This window comes from Megascapheus bottae, chromosome 3 (genome assembly GCF_031878675.1).
Source record: "Megascapheus bottae isolate mThoBot1 chromosome 3, mThoBot2.hap1, whole genome shotgun sequence".
Classification (NCBI taxonomy): Eukaryota; Metazoa; Chordata; class Mammalia; order Rodentia; family Geomyidae; genus Megascapheus; species Megascapheus bottae.
The window spans coordinates 62,599,832-62,615,450 of record NC_143511.1 but is presented as its reverse complement, the minus strand read 5'-3'; the positions used below and the strand labels follow the sequence as shown (position 1 = coordinate 62,615,450).

At 51.0% G+C, this 15,619-nt stretch overlaps 1 protein-coding gene across 2 annotated transcripts in view; it reads left to right on the top strand.

The window, feature by feature from the left end:
* Positions 1 to 14,560, top strand: part of Coro2a (coronin 2A) — a 50,178-nt gene extending 35,618 nt beyond the window's left edge. For both annotated transcript variants that reach the window (XM_090330308.1, XM_090330307.1), the window contains 10 exons: positions 2,229 to 2,345; positions 4,453 to 4,602; positions 5,721 to 5,900; positions 6,497 to 6,613; positions 7,815 to 7,919; positions 8,228 to 8,324; positions 9,518 to 9,630; positions 9,958 to 10,048; positions 11,114 to 11,415; positions 14,271 to 14,560. In XM_090330308.1, coding sequence (XP_090186434.1) covers positions 2,229 to 2,345; positions 4,453 to 4,602; positions 5,721 to 5,900; positions 6,497 to 6,613; positions 7,815 to 7,919; positions 8,228 to 8,324; positions 9,518 to 9,630; positions 9,958 to 10,048; positions 11,114 to 11,415; positions 14,271 to 14,402 — 1,404 coding nt within the window. In that variant the 3' untranslated portion in view covers positions 14,403 to 14,560. The remainder of the gene's footprint in view (positions 1 to 2,228; positions 2,346 to 4,452; positions 4,603 to 5,720; positions 5,901 to 6,496; positions 6,614 to 7,814; positions 7,920 to 8,227; positions 8,325 to 9,517; positions 9,631 to 9,957; positions 10,049 to 11,113; positions 11,416 to 14,270) is intronic.
* The last annotated feature ends 1,059 nt before the right edge of the window (positions 14,561 to 15,619 follow it).

The window sequence follows — 15,619 nt, the reverse complement described above, 5'->3', positions numbered from 1 at the left end:
AGTTGCTACTCTGAAGGCCCAGTACAATCCTCCCACCCCTCCCCACCCTGCCAAGGAGCTGCCCTGACCCAGCCTGAGCCAGGGCTCCAGTTGGCAGGAGACAGAGGGAGGTGACCCTAATCCCTTCTGTCAGTCCAAGGCCAGCCTGACAATTAACTTTCCCTGAGAAACCCACAGACAGAAATGAAGGCCTGTCCCTGGGCCAGAAAGCAGAGATAAAAGTCCCTATGCCCTTTTGACCCAGGAAATGGTCCAAGAAAAAGGAAAGGCTGTCTATTGGAAGTGGGTCAGGATTCTGACTCAGAAAAGGCTGCTGCTCCCTCAGCACAGAAAATACCCCACAGGCCCACACCAACGGTGGGGGAGCCTCTACCTCTGTCCCTCCATTCCCAGTGACCCTTCCTTCAATCTGGCCTTCTTCAAGATCATGAATGCTGTGATCCATTCACAATGCCTTCCATGGGTACAAAATAAACATCTATGCCTAATCTTAAAAGGAACTTTCAGCTTCCATGACACATTTTTTGGCCAATCCTAGAAAGACCCATCTTTTCAGAAAGTCAGCTTTTTATTCTTAAATAATTTCATTTAAGTTTGCTTTTGCTTTTAGGTTTGAGACAGGGTTGCACTATGTAGACCAGGCCTCTGACTCACAGTTCTTCTGCCTCTGATTTTAGGATTACAGGCACACACCACTATACCTGGTGTATGTTTTATCAGTTACCAAATACACATCATTTTTTCCCAAAAAAAAGATAAGCCAGGTCAGGCTCTGGTGGCTCACACCTATAATCCTAGCTACTCAGTAGGCTGAGATCTGAGGATCAAGATTCAAAGCCAGCCAGGGCATGAAAGACTTTGAGACCCTTATCTCTAATCACTAGAAAACGGGAAGTGGGGCGGTGGCTCTGCCGTAGGGCGGACAGTAGCCTTGAGATGAAGAGCTCGGGGACAGCACCCAGGTCCAGAGTTCAAACCTCATGACACGCCCCCCCCCCTCCCGCTCCCAAAAAAAAACTGAGATACAACACACACACATTGTAACGTTCACTGGTGCACTGGGATGCTGTATTCATGAGGTTGCCATCATTTCATCATTCCACAAAAAAACCTCCTGAGTCATCCACAGTCCTCCCTATCAGTCCTCCCCAGCCCCAGTCATCATTAATCTGCCTCTGTCTCCATGAATTTACCCCTTCTAGGCATTCATTTCATAAGTTCCATGCCAGCAGGGATTAGAAGTGCTCATTTGATCAAGCAGTGAAACCATGTGTATAAACCATCGAAGTAGATTCTCAATAAGTGTGTGTGTGTGTGTGTGTGTGTGTGTGTGTGTGTGTGTGCGTGCGTGTGCGTGCACTCTGGATATATTGCCCAAGTTGGCTGTTATCTCTAGACTCTTTTCTTAGTTTCCAGTGTAACTGAGACTACAGAGGTGTGCCACTATAGCTAGCTATAGTTAGTTTCGTGACACAGTATCACTATGTAATCTAAGGTGGCTTTGAACACCAGATCCTCCTGCCTCAGCCTCCCTGTGTGCTGAGATTACGGGCATTCATCACTGTGCCTGGTACTATGTGCCTTTTCCAATCTGTTTCTTTCACTTAATGTTCTCATGGTTCATCCATGCTGTGGCACATTATCATACTCTGTTCCTTCTTCTGGCTGAATAATAGTCTATTTTATGGGTATATTTTATATATTCCATTTATCCCGTGATGGGCGTTTGGGTCGTTTCCAATGCTGGCTGTAATGAATAATGCTGCAATGGGCACAGTTGATGCATTCCGTATCGACTGTGTTCATCTTTCCCGGGGATGCTACGTCCTGTGGTGACTCTGGTTAACTTGGAAGGAACTTCAGGCTGCTCTTCCAGAAGGCTGCCACCCTGCATTATGTCCCCTGACAGGGTATGAGGGTAGCCCTTTTCCCAGTCATGTGCTCTGCATACAGCCACAGCATCCCCATATCTCAGCCTCTGTAGCCCTCTTGCCAACCTGTGATGTACCCACAATTTCCTTCACCCTGCTAAAGGGGAACCCTGAGGCCCAAAGGCATGGAGCAACCCTCCCCTCAAGTACATACAGGGAGCCTGATCAGGCTACCTTCACACCTACTTCTGCCCCTTATGTCGTCCTGCTAGCTCATGACTGCTGACTGAGTGACCTTAGCCTGCTCTCTTCTCCAACCCTGCGTGCTGCACTCTAACCTTGGGTGCTGTTTTGCAGACGGGAAAGTTGGATCCTCACTACCCCAAGGTCTGCGGGCACAGAGGGAATGTCTTAGACATCAAGTGGAACCCTTTCAATGACTTCCAGATTGCCTCCTGTTCTGAAGATGCCACGGTGAGTGGGCACATGCATCCCAGCCTGAGAAGAGTAGGTGGTGGTGGCTGGGGCAGAGGGTACAGGCCTAGGAGGTGGCTGCTGCCCACTGGACTTCCATGGGCTCCCTAATCACCAAGGTAAGGCCGCTGCATGTGGGGAGGGTATCAGAGATCACAGAGAAATTCTGGGTATGGTGGGACTTCTCTCTTTAGGCCTTTGTTTACCCCATCTATAAAATGGGTACATAGCTTCCGCTCATCTAAAGAGGCCTCATGAGACTCATGTTCTAACATCAGATCTCAGCCAGGTATGGTGGCTCATACTTGTATCCCCAGCTACTCGGAAGTGAAGATAGCACCAAGCTTTTACAACTTTTTGGGGCTCCTGCTCTATACCGAGGCCATAGTCCCAGCCCCCACAATGTTCGGTGTCACTTACTTGAAATTCATTCTATACCTACTTCTAAATCACAGTGTTTGTTTGTGGCCCAAAGCAAAGGACACAGATGTGATCAGAATTAAAATAAAGGTAGGTGCCATAGCTACTGTGTCTTCTGATCCCACCGTACTGGTTATACTCAGTCTTCCCATATCATACTGGGCATGATTTTTTGTCAAAGCAAAAATAGGAATAGAACGTATTGCAGAACGCTCATTGTTTGATCAAAGGAAGCAGATCAGTTCATCAGGAAAGGAAGAGCCTAAGAAGACCACTTCTAGTGGTGCATGCCTGTAATCTCAGCATTAGGGAGACTGAGATAGGATCATGAATTTGAGGCCAGCCTAGCCTACATAGTGAGACACAGAGCCATGCACTGTTGGCTCCTAGCTACTTAGGAGGCTGAGAACTAAAGGTTAAGGTTCAAAATCAGCCAGGGCAGGAAAGTCCCTAAAGCATCTTATTTCCAGTTAACCATTAGAAAACTGGAAAGGATACTGTGGATTAAATGGTAGAGCCCTAGTCTTGAGGAAAGACACTCGGGGACAGCACCCAGGTAGAGTCCAAGCTCCATGACCAAAAAGAAAAAAAACACAGAGAGGAGAGATAGAAATGTGGAAGAGAAGAAAAAAAGGACAAATGAGGGAATAAGAAAGGGATGGAGAGAGTGAGAAAAGGGAGGAGAGAGGAAGGAAAGAAGAGAGGCAGGGGTAAATTCTAAGAAAATGTATATTGGATTCCACATCACGTGGAACGTTACCTTTTCTCACGGGAATGGCTCGGAGTCAGCGTGGGACTCCTACAAGATACCAGGTCTCTCGGCTGCCTCATGTACACTTGCCTTTCAGTCCTGCTTTAAATGGTCCCCAAATGGGCTTTATTTCAGACCCCGTGCCTGCCACTGTCCCTTCCCAGATGCCCCAGGGGAAGGGAATGGACAGGAAGGAAGGGACTGAGTGCAGCAGTAATGCCTTCCCTGTGGATGCACCCACACGAGTCTCACTCGCCTCCTCCCTGCCCCCAGAACCTGAGGTCAGCACTATCTCAGTGCCAGGGTGCGCCCACATCCAGCCTCGAGCAGTGACCACCCTCACCAGCCAGCTCTGAGTGCAACCTGGCCACACCCCAGGGAAAGTTCACTTCCTAGTGTAAAAACAAAGATGAGCCAGAAGTGAAATTGCTCAACTGGAAGCAGAATTGGAAACCTGTGTCTCTAAGGGAATCACGCTACAGTGACATCGGAGCCTGAGCACTTTGCAGGACCATGAGGAACCTCAAAATGGCGCCATCCCGGGCTCCACATCCCTCTGGTGCCCTGCTGTCCCTAACACCACGCCTCAATATTCCTCCGTGACCGGCAGTCTGACAGCCTCTGCCATCTTCAGGTCATTCCAGCCTAGGGACATGTTTAGCCCTGCCCTGCTCCAGAGCCTGCACTGTCTCCCTTAGTGTCCTCAACATCCTGGCATTTGAGATGCCATGCCACACACACCTGCCCCTCCACTTTAAACCATCACGGTCACCAGGGCCACTGGGGCAGACTTGGAAGCAAAGCCTCTTCCCTGGCCAGAAGCCCCAACTACCCCTCTGCCAAGGGTGGAGGCCACGGAGAGTGCTGCCCAGTCCTTCTAGAAGGAACTGTGCCAAGGTCCAGGCTTACCTTCCCCGGCCCTGTCTCCCCTCGCAGATTAAGATCTGGGACATCCCTAAGCAGCTGCTGACCAGGAACCTCACGACCTACAGTAAGGAGCTAGTGGGCCACGCACGCAGAGTGGGCCTGGTGGAATGGCACCCCACGGCTGCCAGCATCCTCTTCAGCTCCGGCTACGACTACAAGGTGAGTCTGTGGTGCCTGGGACCCATTACCACAAGCCAGGTGCTGAATGCAACCGAGCTCTCACAGTGGTAGAGACTGGAGATCCAGATCCAGCTGTCATCCGAGGCCTTGGGGAGACCCTTCGCGCATGCCCTAGTGCTCATCAGGTCCCCTGCCCGCCAGCTGGCCTAGTAGCTACCTCTGTCTTCCACACTGTGTCCCTATGTGTCCTCTCTTCTTTGTGAGAAAGCTGCTGTTGGATTTAGAGCCCACCCTGATTTATCATGACCGCATTTCAACTACAGCTGCAAAGACCCGCTTTCCTAGGGGCACATCAACCCTTCATAGTCTGTCTGCCAGGGATAGGCTGAGCCCCCCTAGACTTCCCCTGCTCCCAGCCCTGGAGAGTGGGACATTTCACAGCACAGGAGCCCTGTGCTGTCCATCCCTGCCTCTGACTCATCACCTGAGAATGCAGCCCAGAGTCGTTTGGCCTCCTGGGGCCTCAGTTTCCAGTGGGTAGGTAAACCCAAGCATTGGTTTCTCAGCTCTTCTAACTCCATAAGGGTTTGCAATGCACTTCAGGGGTTTCTATGGTAGATTAGGAGGGGTGGGAGCCGTCCCAGAGGGTTCTGGCTCTACTGCCTTCTGCTCTTTATGTGGGGTTTGTCTGCCCCCATCCCCCATCCCTGCCTCCAGGGGGCGCTACTCACAAAAAACTGTTTCTATGAGTATTCTTGGAGATGTGCCTATGAACCTGACCATGGCAGCCTTGGTTATCCAAGTCAAGTGGAAAATGCTTCTAATAACTGTTAGAATACCCCAGTTCCTTGGGTTCTCCAGCACAGTAGTTGATCAGAGAAAGATGGTATTATCCCTCCACTGCTAGCCAGTCTGACTCGCGCTTCTCGTGCCATCAAATGCAGCTGCCCCCGTACAGCCATCCTCCCACTCCATGCTCTGGGCCAGGCAGCCAACGACACACACACACACACACACACACACACACACACACACACACACACACACACACACAGAGTAGAATACTGTGCTTCACCACAGCCTGATCAGCCAGCTTGTGACCCCGTGGACTGGGTGAGTCAGGCCTTGGTGCTGAGGGCCGGCATTCTGCCATTCAGGTGATGATCTGGAATCTGGACACAAAGGAACCTGTCATCATGAGCCCTGTGAAGACAATCGCCTGTCACCAAGACGTCATCCTCTCAATGTCCTTCAACACCAATGGCAGCCTGCTGGCCACCGCCTGTAAAGACCGCAAGATTCGCATTATCGACCCCCGGTTAGGGACCGTCCGGCAGGTCAGTGCAGGCCCGGGATGCTCCCAGCACGGTGTGTTTGGCTGCCTGGCCCACTTTGCTGGGCAGCAGCCCAGGGAGGAAAGATGGGTCACACCCAGTTTTCAGATAAGGAAACTGAGACCAGAAAGGAAGTGACTTACCCACATGGAGAGCTGGGATTTGAACCTGGTTTATCTCCAAAGCTGGTCAGGATGGCTTGGCTCTGTTCTAAGTCACTGTTCTGGGTCAAGAGACTGAGGCCCCACTGGGTCACCTTAGGTAAACATGCTGCTCCCTGAGCCATTTCTTTCAGTCCTTCCTCATCAAGGATCAGAGTGAACAAGCTGGATGCCGTGCACATCCAGTCCTGCTCCTTGCTTGGCATAGGTGCTAGGCAAGTATGCTTGGTATTGGCTCTTAGCAAATGTGAATCAGAACAGAGATTTGCCTGTCCCAGCTCAGAAACGCCAACTTCAAACCAATAGTGAGTGGGGAGGTACTGTCCCCAAGAGGAGTGGTCTCCAGAGGGCTGGGTAAGAGAGGGAGTCCAGAAACCCCAGCGGAAACTAAGAACCCCGTGCAGTGCCTCCCCTGTGCTGACACACACTTCCCTCCAGGAAGCCAGCTACAAGGGGCACCGTGCCAACAAGGTGCTGTTTCTGGGGAGCATGAAGAAGCTGCTGTCCACGGGCACATCGCGTTGGAACAACCGGCAGATGGCCCTGTGGAGCCAGGTGAGTCTCGGCTCCATCCCCGCCCCCCCCCCATTGTCCTCAGCCTCATCCGGAGAGGCCAACAGCCCATTGGCCTCACATCTTGTATCTAGGAAGGAGATGAGGCCCCAGGAAAGGCCCTGAGGGGAGAAGGGCGCAGCTGGAGCCAGGCCCCTTGTGCAGAGCTAATGAGCTAATGGATGGGCAGCTAAAGCGAGGGGGAAGGGCTGCGGCAGTACTCTTGGCACATGATTCAGAGACCAGACAGAGCCTTCCCCTCTGAGTCTCCTTCATCCATTCAAATGTAGGAGAAAATGAACACAGGGCCCAGAGGAGACATGTGAGATCAGATGTGTCAAAAATGACTTGCTAGCTGAGCGCAGTGGCTCACACCTGTAATCCTGAGTAGTTAGTTACTCAGGAGGCTGAGATCTGAGGATCACAATTTGAAGCCACCCTGGGTAGGAAAGTCTATGAGACTCTGATCTCCAATTAACCACCAAAAAAAAAAAAAAAAGCCAGAAGTGGCGCTGTGGTTCAGAGTGGTAAGAGTGCACAAAAGCTCTGGGACAGCCCCCAGGCCCTAAGCTCATGCTCCACAACCAACAGCTACAACAAAAACAAATAAAACAATGACTTGCTAAGCCAGCTGTGACCCTAACTATCCAGGAGGCAGAGGATGGTAGAGCACCTAACTAGAAAGCACCAGGGGCTAGGTGCAATCTCCAGCCTCACACACACACACACACACACACACACACACACACACACACACACACAATGTCAAGGGCAAACTTGTGATACAGTAGGCGCGGGTGACATTTAGTACCTTTAAAGTGTCATCTCCACTAGAGTACAAACACTTCATGCATATACACACATGTCCTGTTAGCAAGAGTGGTGAGTGAGATGTACATACACCCACATAGATCTAGTTTTGTCTTACCTGCATGTGCATATGTATAAACATTCATGAACACTTGTGCATATGTGTAGACACATCCTTTCAGCAAGGGTGGTGAGGTGCACACGGGTACCATATGCACATATGAGGTCACATGCTGTCTTGTACCTGTATGTGTACATCCATGAACACTCAAGCACATAAAGACACATCCTTTCAGCGAGGGTGATGAGATAGATGCACACACATGTGCACACTTGCACTGGTGCCTGCCCCGGTCTCTGCCTCACAAGCCTCCCTGGCACCCTCCTCTTGCAGGAAGACCTGTCAGTGCCTCTCACCGAGGAGGACCTGGACGGCTCCTCGGGCGTGCTGTTCCCCTTCTACGACCCGGACACCAACATGCTCTACGTGGTGGGGAAGGTCAGTGCAGCCAGGCGCGAGGCAGGAACGGGCCAAGCTCAGCTCCACTGCTGTCCCCCAGCAGCCCAGGATTCAGGTCCCTGTGACCAGCAGAAATGCCCCCGGGGCTAGGATGCCCTGGGTGGCCTCTGAAGACAGCCTCTCTGGAGATTTGGGCCTGTTTTCAGGGTGTGTGGGTCCTGGTGGGGGGCTTGGAGGAAGCCCTCCTCCTTCATTGGCCATCGGGTGCAAGTCCCCTGGGTCCCCTGGGGTTGCCCTGTGTGGGCAGGGCTCATGGCTGGCTCTGAACCTGGCTCCTCCCGCCTCAGGGTGACGGCAACATCCGCTACTACGAGGTGAGCGCAGACAAGCCGCACCTCAACTACTTGACGGAATACCGCTCCTACAACCCGCAGAAGGGGATCGGTGAGCGGGGCTGGGCAGGGCACGGCGGGTGGGGAGGCAAGAGGCCGTTCAAGAGGTCCAGGGTGGACATCTTTTGTGCTGGCTGAGTCCTGAGACACACAGGACATCCCATGATGTGGTGTCCCCTCCCAGACCTCACCCTAGACACCACAGACAGATCACATTCCCTTCTTCCTTCAGACTTCCCAGTGGGAATTTTACTGCCACATATGAAGCCTTGGAGTGGGGTGCACGCTCAAAACACAGTAGGATTGTCTCTGAGATGTAGGACAGCACACAGGAGCCAGCCAGGCGGGGCTTGTGGAGGAAGCAGGAGTGGAGAAGCTAGAAGCACGCAGAGCACAGCTGGGAGAGAAGTTGCAAGGGCCAGGATTAAGCAATTGCATAGTAACCATGTGATAAAACACATTGACCTAAAGGAACTTCCAGCAAGCAGTGCCCTCCTCCTTTCTAAATGTATTAGGGTTAAGATATATTATGTTTAAGAAATCCACTTCCAGGCTCACGACTGTAATCCTAGCTACTCAGGAGGCTGAGATCTGAGGATCATGGTTCAAAGCCAGTCCGGGCACTACAAAGCCCATGAGACTCTTATCTCCAATTAATCACTGGAAAACCGGAAGTGGCCTTGTGGCTCAAGGGGTAGGTCGGTAGCCTTGAGCTGAAGAACTCAGGGATAATACCCAGGCCCAGAGTTAAGTTCCATGACCAACAAGAAAGGAAGGAAGGAAGGAAGGAAGGAAGGAAGGAAGGAAGGAAGGAAGAAAGAAAGAAAGAAAGAAAGAAAGAAAGAAAGAAAGAAAGAAAGCTGGAAGTGGAATCAAATAGTAGAGGGCCAGCCTGGAGTGGAAAAGGCTGGGAGAATACCCAGGCAAGTTCATATCCCAGTGCCAACACCAAAAAAGAAAAAGATCTGAGGCCTTGCTCAAGTGGTTGAACATCTGCTGTTACAGAGCAGGGGCTTTGAGACAGGCTGGGAGGCTGGGCAGAATATGATGGTACCTGTGACGATTGTAGCTAAAACAAGTGAAGCCTTTGTAGATGGAGAAGAGTCTGGTTATTTTGGCTCCATTTTTCCAGCCCAGGATCCAGCCTCCACTGAGGGTCCAGGTAGGCAGCTTGGCTTGAATACTAGGCCCGTGGGGCCGAGCCCAGCTAAAGTCAATTGACCTTCTTTGGCCATCTATCCACAGGTGTCATGCCAAAGAGAGGTCTCGACGTGTCCTCCTGCGAGATCTTCCGGTTCTATAAGCTGATCACAACCAAAAGCCTCATTGAGCCCGTCTCTATGATCGTACCCCGCCGGGTAAGGCAGCGCAGGCCTCTGCAGGAGGCAGGGAGCGCATTCTGGGTGAGGCAGGCCTGGGGTGTCCCGGCCCCAGAGCCTCTCTGGCCCATGCTGTGAGGACACAGCCGCAAAGGGGCTGAGAACCCCTCACTAGGAGAAAGGCCCTGCAGGGTCAATGTGACATCACTGGGGCCAGAGGGCTGGGCCTCACCCACCTTTGCCCTCCCACCACTGCTCTGGGCAGTTCTGGGCCTGGGTGGCCCCTGCTCAGCAGGGGGTGGGGATCCTCCCCAGGTGGGCAGCTGCCCCTTGGCCACCCCCTCACTCACCAGCGTTCTCTTTCAGTCGGAATCCTACCAAGAAGACATCTACCCACCCACAGCAGGGGCCCAGCCCTCCCTGTCCGCCCAGGAGTGGCTCAGTGGGATGGACAGAGGTGAGGAAGGAGGAAAACAAGAGTTGTGGGTGTGGTGGGGAATGGTTTTCCAGTTGTTCCGAGTGGCTGAGTATGGTTTTTGCCTATATTTTTATTGTCCTATCTCTCAGAGGACAGCCCTGCAGTCTGTCGCCGCTGGCTACAGTCATACATAGGGCTAGCAAGTCAGGTGCCTTGCCCAAGGTGCTCAGAAACTCCAGCTCAGCCCAGCACTGATGGCTTATGCCTGCAATCCTCGCTAATTAGAGACTGAGATATCAAGATTGCCACATCAAACCCAGCCTAGGCAGGAAAGTCTGTGAAACTATTTACAATATACTAGCAAAAAGCCAGAAGTAGCGCTATGGTTCAAGTGGCAGAGTGCTAGCCTTTAGCAAAAAGTGTCCAAGGACAGTGTCCAGATCCTTATGTTCAAAATTTTAAAAAATAATAAAAAGAAGAAGAAAGGAAGACAAGGAGGAAGTCTAGCTCAGGTGATGTTGCCCTGTGGAAGATGTCACATGTGGGCTAAGCTAGCAACTGTGGTTAGATTCCTGTGACTGTGGTTAGACTCCTGTCTGTCCCCCACCCCCACACTGCACTTACTTTTTGACCTGAGACCCCTGGGTGCCAACCCTCACCTGGGCTCCTCTGCCCACTTCCTGGCCTACCTGTCCAAGTATCAACCCAACAGGAGAAGAACTATGCCCCTCACCCACGCCAAACACCCCCTCCCCACACACATTTCATACACTCCCAGGAGCTGATGTCCCCACCCTGCTGGCTAGTAGCCAATGCCATGTCCCAGTTTTGGGTGGTGCTTACACAGACTCTGCATCCTCCCTCCAGGCCTCCTTCCCTCTGTATCTGCAGTGCCTGCCTCCCCTGCTCCCTGGGGTGCTACCAATGAACTTGGGAGATAGCAGAGGGCATTGTGGATGGCCTTCTCCCTTGAGCTCATGATCTCTGGGGTGGCTCTTGTGCATGGGCCCTGCGTTCCCACATGCCAGCCTCCATTTAGGTAGCTGCATTTGGGTGTCGGTGCCCTATGCTCGGTCTGCTCACAGCCCTTTGATTTCCTTCCAGATCCAGTCCTGATGTCTCTTAGACCCGGCTCTCAGCTGGTGAGTCCCCAGCCCCTGCCTCCAGAGAGACCCCTCTCCACTTCCGGGGCCTCTGCCTCAAGCTCGCCCTTGAGGCCCACTGCCTCAAGCTCGCCCCTGGGGCCCACTGCAAAGCTGGCTGCAGATGGTGGCCGGAGGCCCTGCTCTCTGCCAGAGGGGAAGGTGACAAGTTGGACAACAGAACGCCAGCAAGAGGAGAAGAAGTCTTGGCTCACAAATGGCTTTGATGTTTTTGAATGTCCTCCACCAAAGACAGAGAATGAGGTATGAGGGAAAGCAGATGTTCAGAGGGGCCAGTGGGAGAGGGGGTCAGCTCAGCCCCCCGGAGAAGGGCCTAGAAGGAAGCAACGAGATGCAGCCAGCTCTATGGCCTGTCCTTGGCTCACCTGAATCATTCAGTCAATAAACAGGCTTGTGAATACCAGGCATAAACATGGGAATGTGCTTTGCTGGTGAAGAAGCATCTGTAAAATTCACATTTAACCTGGAGGGCATTATAGCTCCTTCCAGTGACAATCTGCTGGAATTTTCTAAGCTTTCCGCATCAGCCTTTAGGGTTTGGGATTGTAGCTCAAGTGGTAGAGCACTTATGTAAGCATAAACCCGGGGTTGAATCCTCAATACTACAAAAGAAAAGGAAAAGGTAGAGTTAGCTTTGTTAGGTGGCTGCTGGGTGCAGGCGCCCGAGCAGACAGACCTTGGCAATACCGGGACACAGTTCTGTCCACAGTGCTGGAGGTCAGTGTGGAAGAGCTGATACCAGGGCTGGCATCTCACTGAGGATGCAGAGGTGATGATAGCCCTGCTCAAGACCTCAGACCCAGGGCTCTCTTCCCTTTGGTGGAGCAACACTCTTCACCAAGATCTAAAATGCCCCCATTCTGTGTGAATGGGCGGGGTTTACTTTCCTCACCCCCATTCTGAGGGGAGACTGAAGCTTAGAGAGGATAAGACAACCCATCCACACACTGGTTAAACTCCAGTCTCTAGATTCCAGGACAGAATATCCTGGCTCCAGTTCTCAGCATGGAAGCCAAAACTATCAGAAGCCCTTAAACCTGTTTAAATCTCTCTTAGTAGATGAAATAAACAAGATTTTGTGGCAGATAGGCGTCATGGCTGTCCCTCCATTGAGGGAGGGATGCTTGAGTCAGAAAGTGGCAGCAATGGGCAAGGAGGTTCATACTCGTAATCTCAGCTCCACGGGAGGCCTTGGAGAATGAGGGACTATGGTAAAAGGCCAACCCCCCCCTCAAAAAAAATTATCAGGAGCTGATCTCAAAGAGCAAGCTGGGAGCGGGGAGCGTGGCCTAGTGGTAGAGTGCTTGCCTTGCATGCACGACGCCCTAGGTTTGATTCCTCAGTACCACGTACACAAAAGAAGCTGGAAGTGCTGCTGTGGCTCAAGTGGCAGAGCACTAGCCTTGAGCAAAAGTGTCCAAGGATAGTGCCCGGGCCCTGAGTTCAAGCCGTAGGACTGGCAACAACAACAACAGAAAGAACAAGCTAGGTGTGGTAGCCCATGACATGACTACCACTCAGCTGTTCTTGGAGGCTGTAGAGAAGAGGATCTCAGTCCAAACTCCACTCAGGCAAGATTGTCAGACCCTGTCTGAAGGGTACTTGAAGCAAACATGGCTGGGGACACCAATCAGTAAATGGGCAAAGGAGACAAAGAGACTTCTCAGAAGTAAGAATGGCAAGTAGGCCCATGAGCAAATGCTCAACATCCCTAGCCATAAAGGAAATGCAAACCAAAACAACTCTGATTCCATCTTACCCCAGTTAGATTGGCCAACATCATGAATTTGGACAACAAATACTGGCAGGGGTTGGGGGAGAAAGCCCTATTGCACTGCTGGTGGGAATGTAAACAAATGCAGCTACTCTAGAAGGAGATTTGGAGATGCTTCAAAAAATTAAGCATGGAGCTGGACGCGGTGGCTCACGCCTGTAATCCTAGCTACTCAGGAGGCTGAGATCTGAGGATCATGATTCAAAGCCAGCCTGGGCACTAAAGTCCATGAGACTCTCATCTCCAGTTAACCACTAGAAAACCGGAAGTGGTACTGTGATTCAAGGGATAGGGCGGTAGCCTTGAGCTGAAGAGCTCAGGGACAACACCCAGGCCCAGAGTTCAAGTCCCACGACTGACCAAAAAAAAATAAAATAAAATAAAATAAACATGGAACTTCCCTACAATCCAACCCTACCACACTTGGGCACCTACAAGATCATTACAAGTCAGAATACCATAAAAATATTTGTACCTCCATGTTCATTGCTGCACTAATCACAATGGCCAAGCAGTGGAAAGAGCCCAGATGACCCACAACAGAGGAATGGCTTAATAAATGTGCTACATATACATAATGGAATTTTACTCATCCTTTAGAAAGCATAAGATTATGTCATTTGCAGAGAAATAGAATACAATGTTAAACCAAGCTCAAAGAGACAAATGGTACATGTTTTCTCTCATATTTGGAAGCTAGATCTAAAATACAATTGGACATGATAGCCTATACAGGACTTTAGGCATTCACACACAGTCCGACTGAAGGAGGAAGCCAAAGGTGCAATTTCTCTGAACATTTAAAAAACTACTTAATGAAACCGACTCCAGAGAATGGAAACAGGTTTATTGTTGTTGTTATTGTTGGTGATAATAGTGTTTTTTGCTTTGAGTTTTTTTTTTTCTCCTGGGGGTGGGGAGAGAAAAGTGAGGACACAGAAAGGCAGGAAGGATGAACAGATGCAATCATGGTATTAAGTATACATTATGTAGGAAATGACTTATGGACAGGGATGGAAGGGGAAAACTGGGGGAAAGTAAAGGAAGGAGTGACATTATCCCCCCCCAAAAAGGAAATGCACTCATTATCCAACTTATGTAATGTTAGCCTGTCTGTATAACATTAATGGTTATTTTTTAATTGCAATTGCTGGGGGCCTGACTCAAATGGTAGAGCAACTGCTTCTAGCAAGCATGATACCCTGAGTTCAAATCCCAGTACCACCAAAAAAAATGGGGTAGTGTTTTGCTCTCTCCTCTACTGCCCTGCCCCAGCATCTCAGGCCAGCCAGGTGACCTTTTCCTCTGATCTCTGCTTTCCTAGCTGCTACAGATGTTTTATCGACAGCAGGAAGAGATCCGAAGGCTCCGAGAACTGGTGACTCAGCGAGAGGTCCAAGCCAAGCAGCTGGAACTGGAGATCAAAAACCTGCAGATGAGTTTGGGACAGTTCTGAGCAGAGATCTCTGCCACCCTCACCTCAGGGACACCAACCGGCTCTGTGGGGAGGTCCAGAACCAAACCACAAGTCCCCCAAGAACAACCACTATTTCTATATTTTTACGAGAAGACAAAACTCTCGGCCTTGGAAAGAGATTTGCAGTGGGACATGGAGCTGGTGTTTCTCTTTGCCTTCTTTCAACAGCGATTTCAGCCTGACTTTGTTTAGATGACAATTTGCCTCCTGCTGAATTCTGTTTTTAAGGGTCCACTATGGCTTGAAGTTCCTGGCGGGGTGGGGGTGGGGAAAAACATGGTAGAAAGTAAGGGCTGGACCTGAGAAATCAACAGTGGTCATTTTTTGTTTTTACATTTGTAAACTGGTCCAATTCCCTCATTTTACAGGTGGAGAAACTGAGGCCAGAGAGAAGTAGGATCTATTTCACAGCAAAGTTGGGCTTGAGATCCTGGTCTCCTGGATCTGTCTATTTGTCTGTCTGTTTGCTGTTTTTGGCCCTGAACACAACTGGCTTTGGCCTTGGCTCTGTCCAGCTTACTTAGTGACCTCTTGCAAAATCCTCTTTAGTGTCAGTTTCTCCTTCTGAACCAGGCGAGTGAGCCTCGGTGGAACAGGGCACCAGCAAACTGGACTTGATCCTGCACAGTGCTGATGATGTAGGTTGGAGATAAAGGAGGCTTTAACCTGAGGGGGAGTGAGCCATCCTTCCACCACAATCGGCCTGACTCCAGGCATGTACATAGGTAGGGTCTACCCACAGAGCTACCTGTGACTTCCTGGCAACAGCCTGCCTCCTCCAAGATAGCAGAGGGGAGTTTGGAGGTGAGGAGCCCTAGCACAAGATGTGCAGAACCCTATTATCTACTCCCCGCCCCCCAACACACACACTGGAAAGGAAGTAGGACCAAAGGCCTAAAATTCTCATGTCCAAAAGTCAAGCATGTGTCTCTGCTCTGTGGGTCTATGTCCTGAGTGCTGCTCTGAGCTCACTCTTTCTAGGAAGCCAGCCCTCATCTCCAGGGAGAATGAGAGCTGAGACTTTTCTGTGGCTGCTCCTTAACCTGGGGGTACAGAACACACACACACACACACACACACACACACACACACACACACACTGCCCCTTTCTCACCGCGCCCTGCTGGATGGAGCATTACCCAGCTTAGCTCTGAGCCCACAGTGTATGTCAGGAAATACTGATGCCCAGGCCCCTC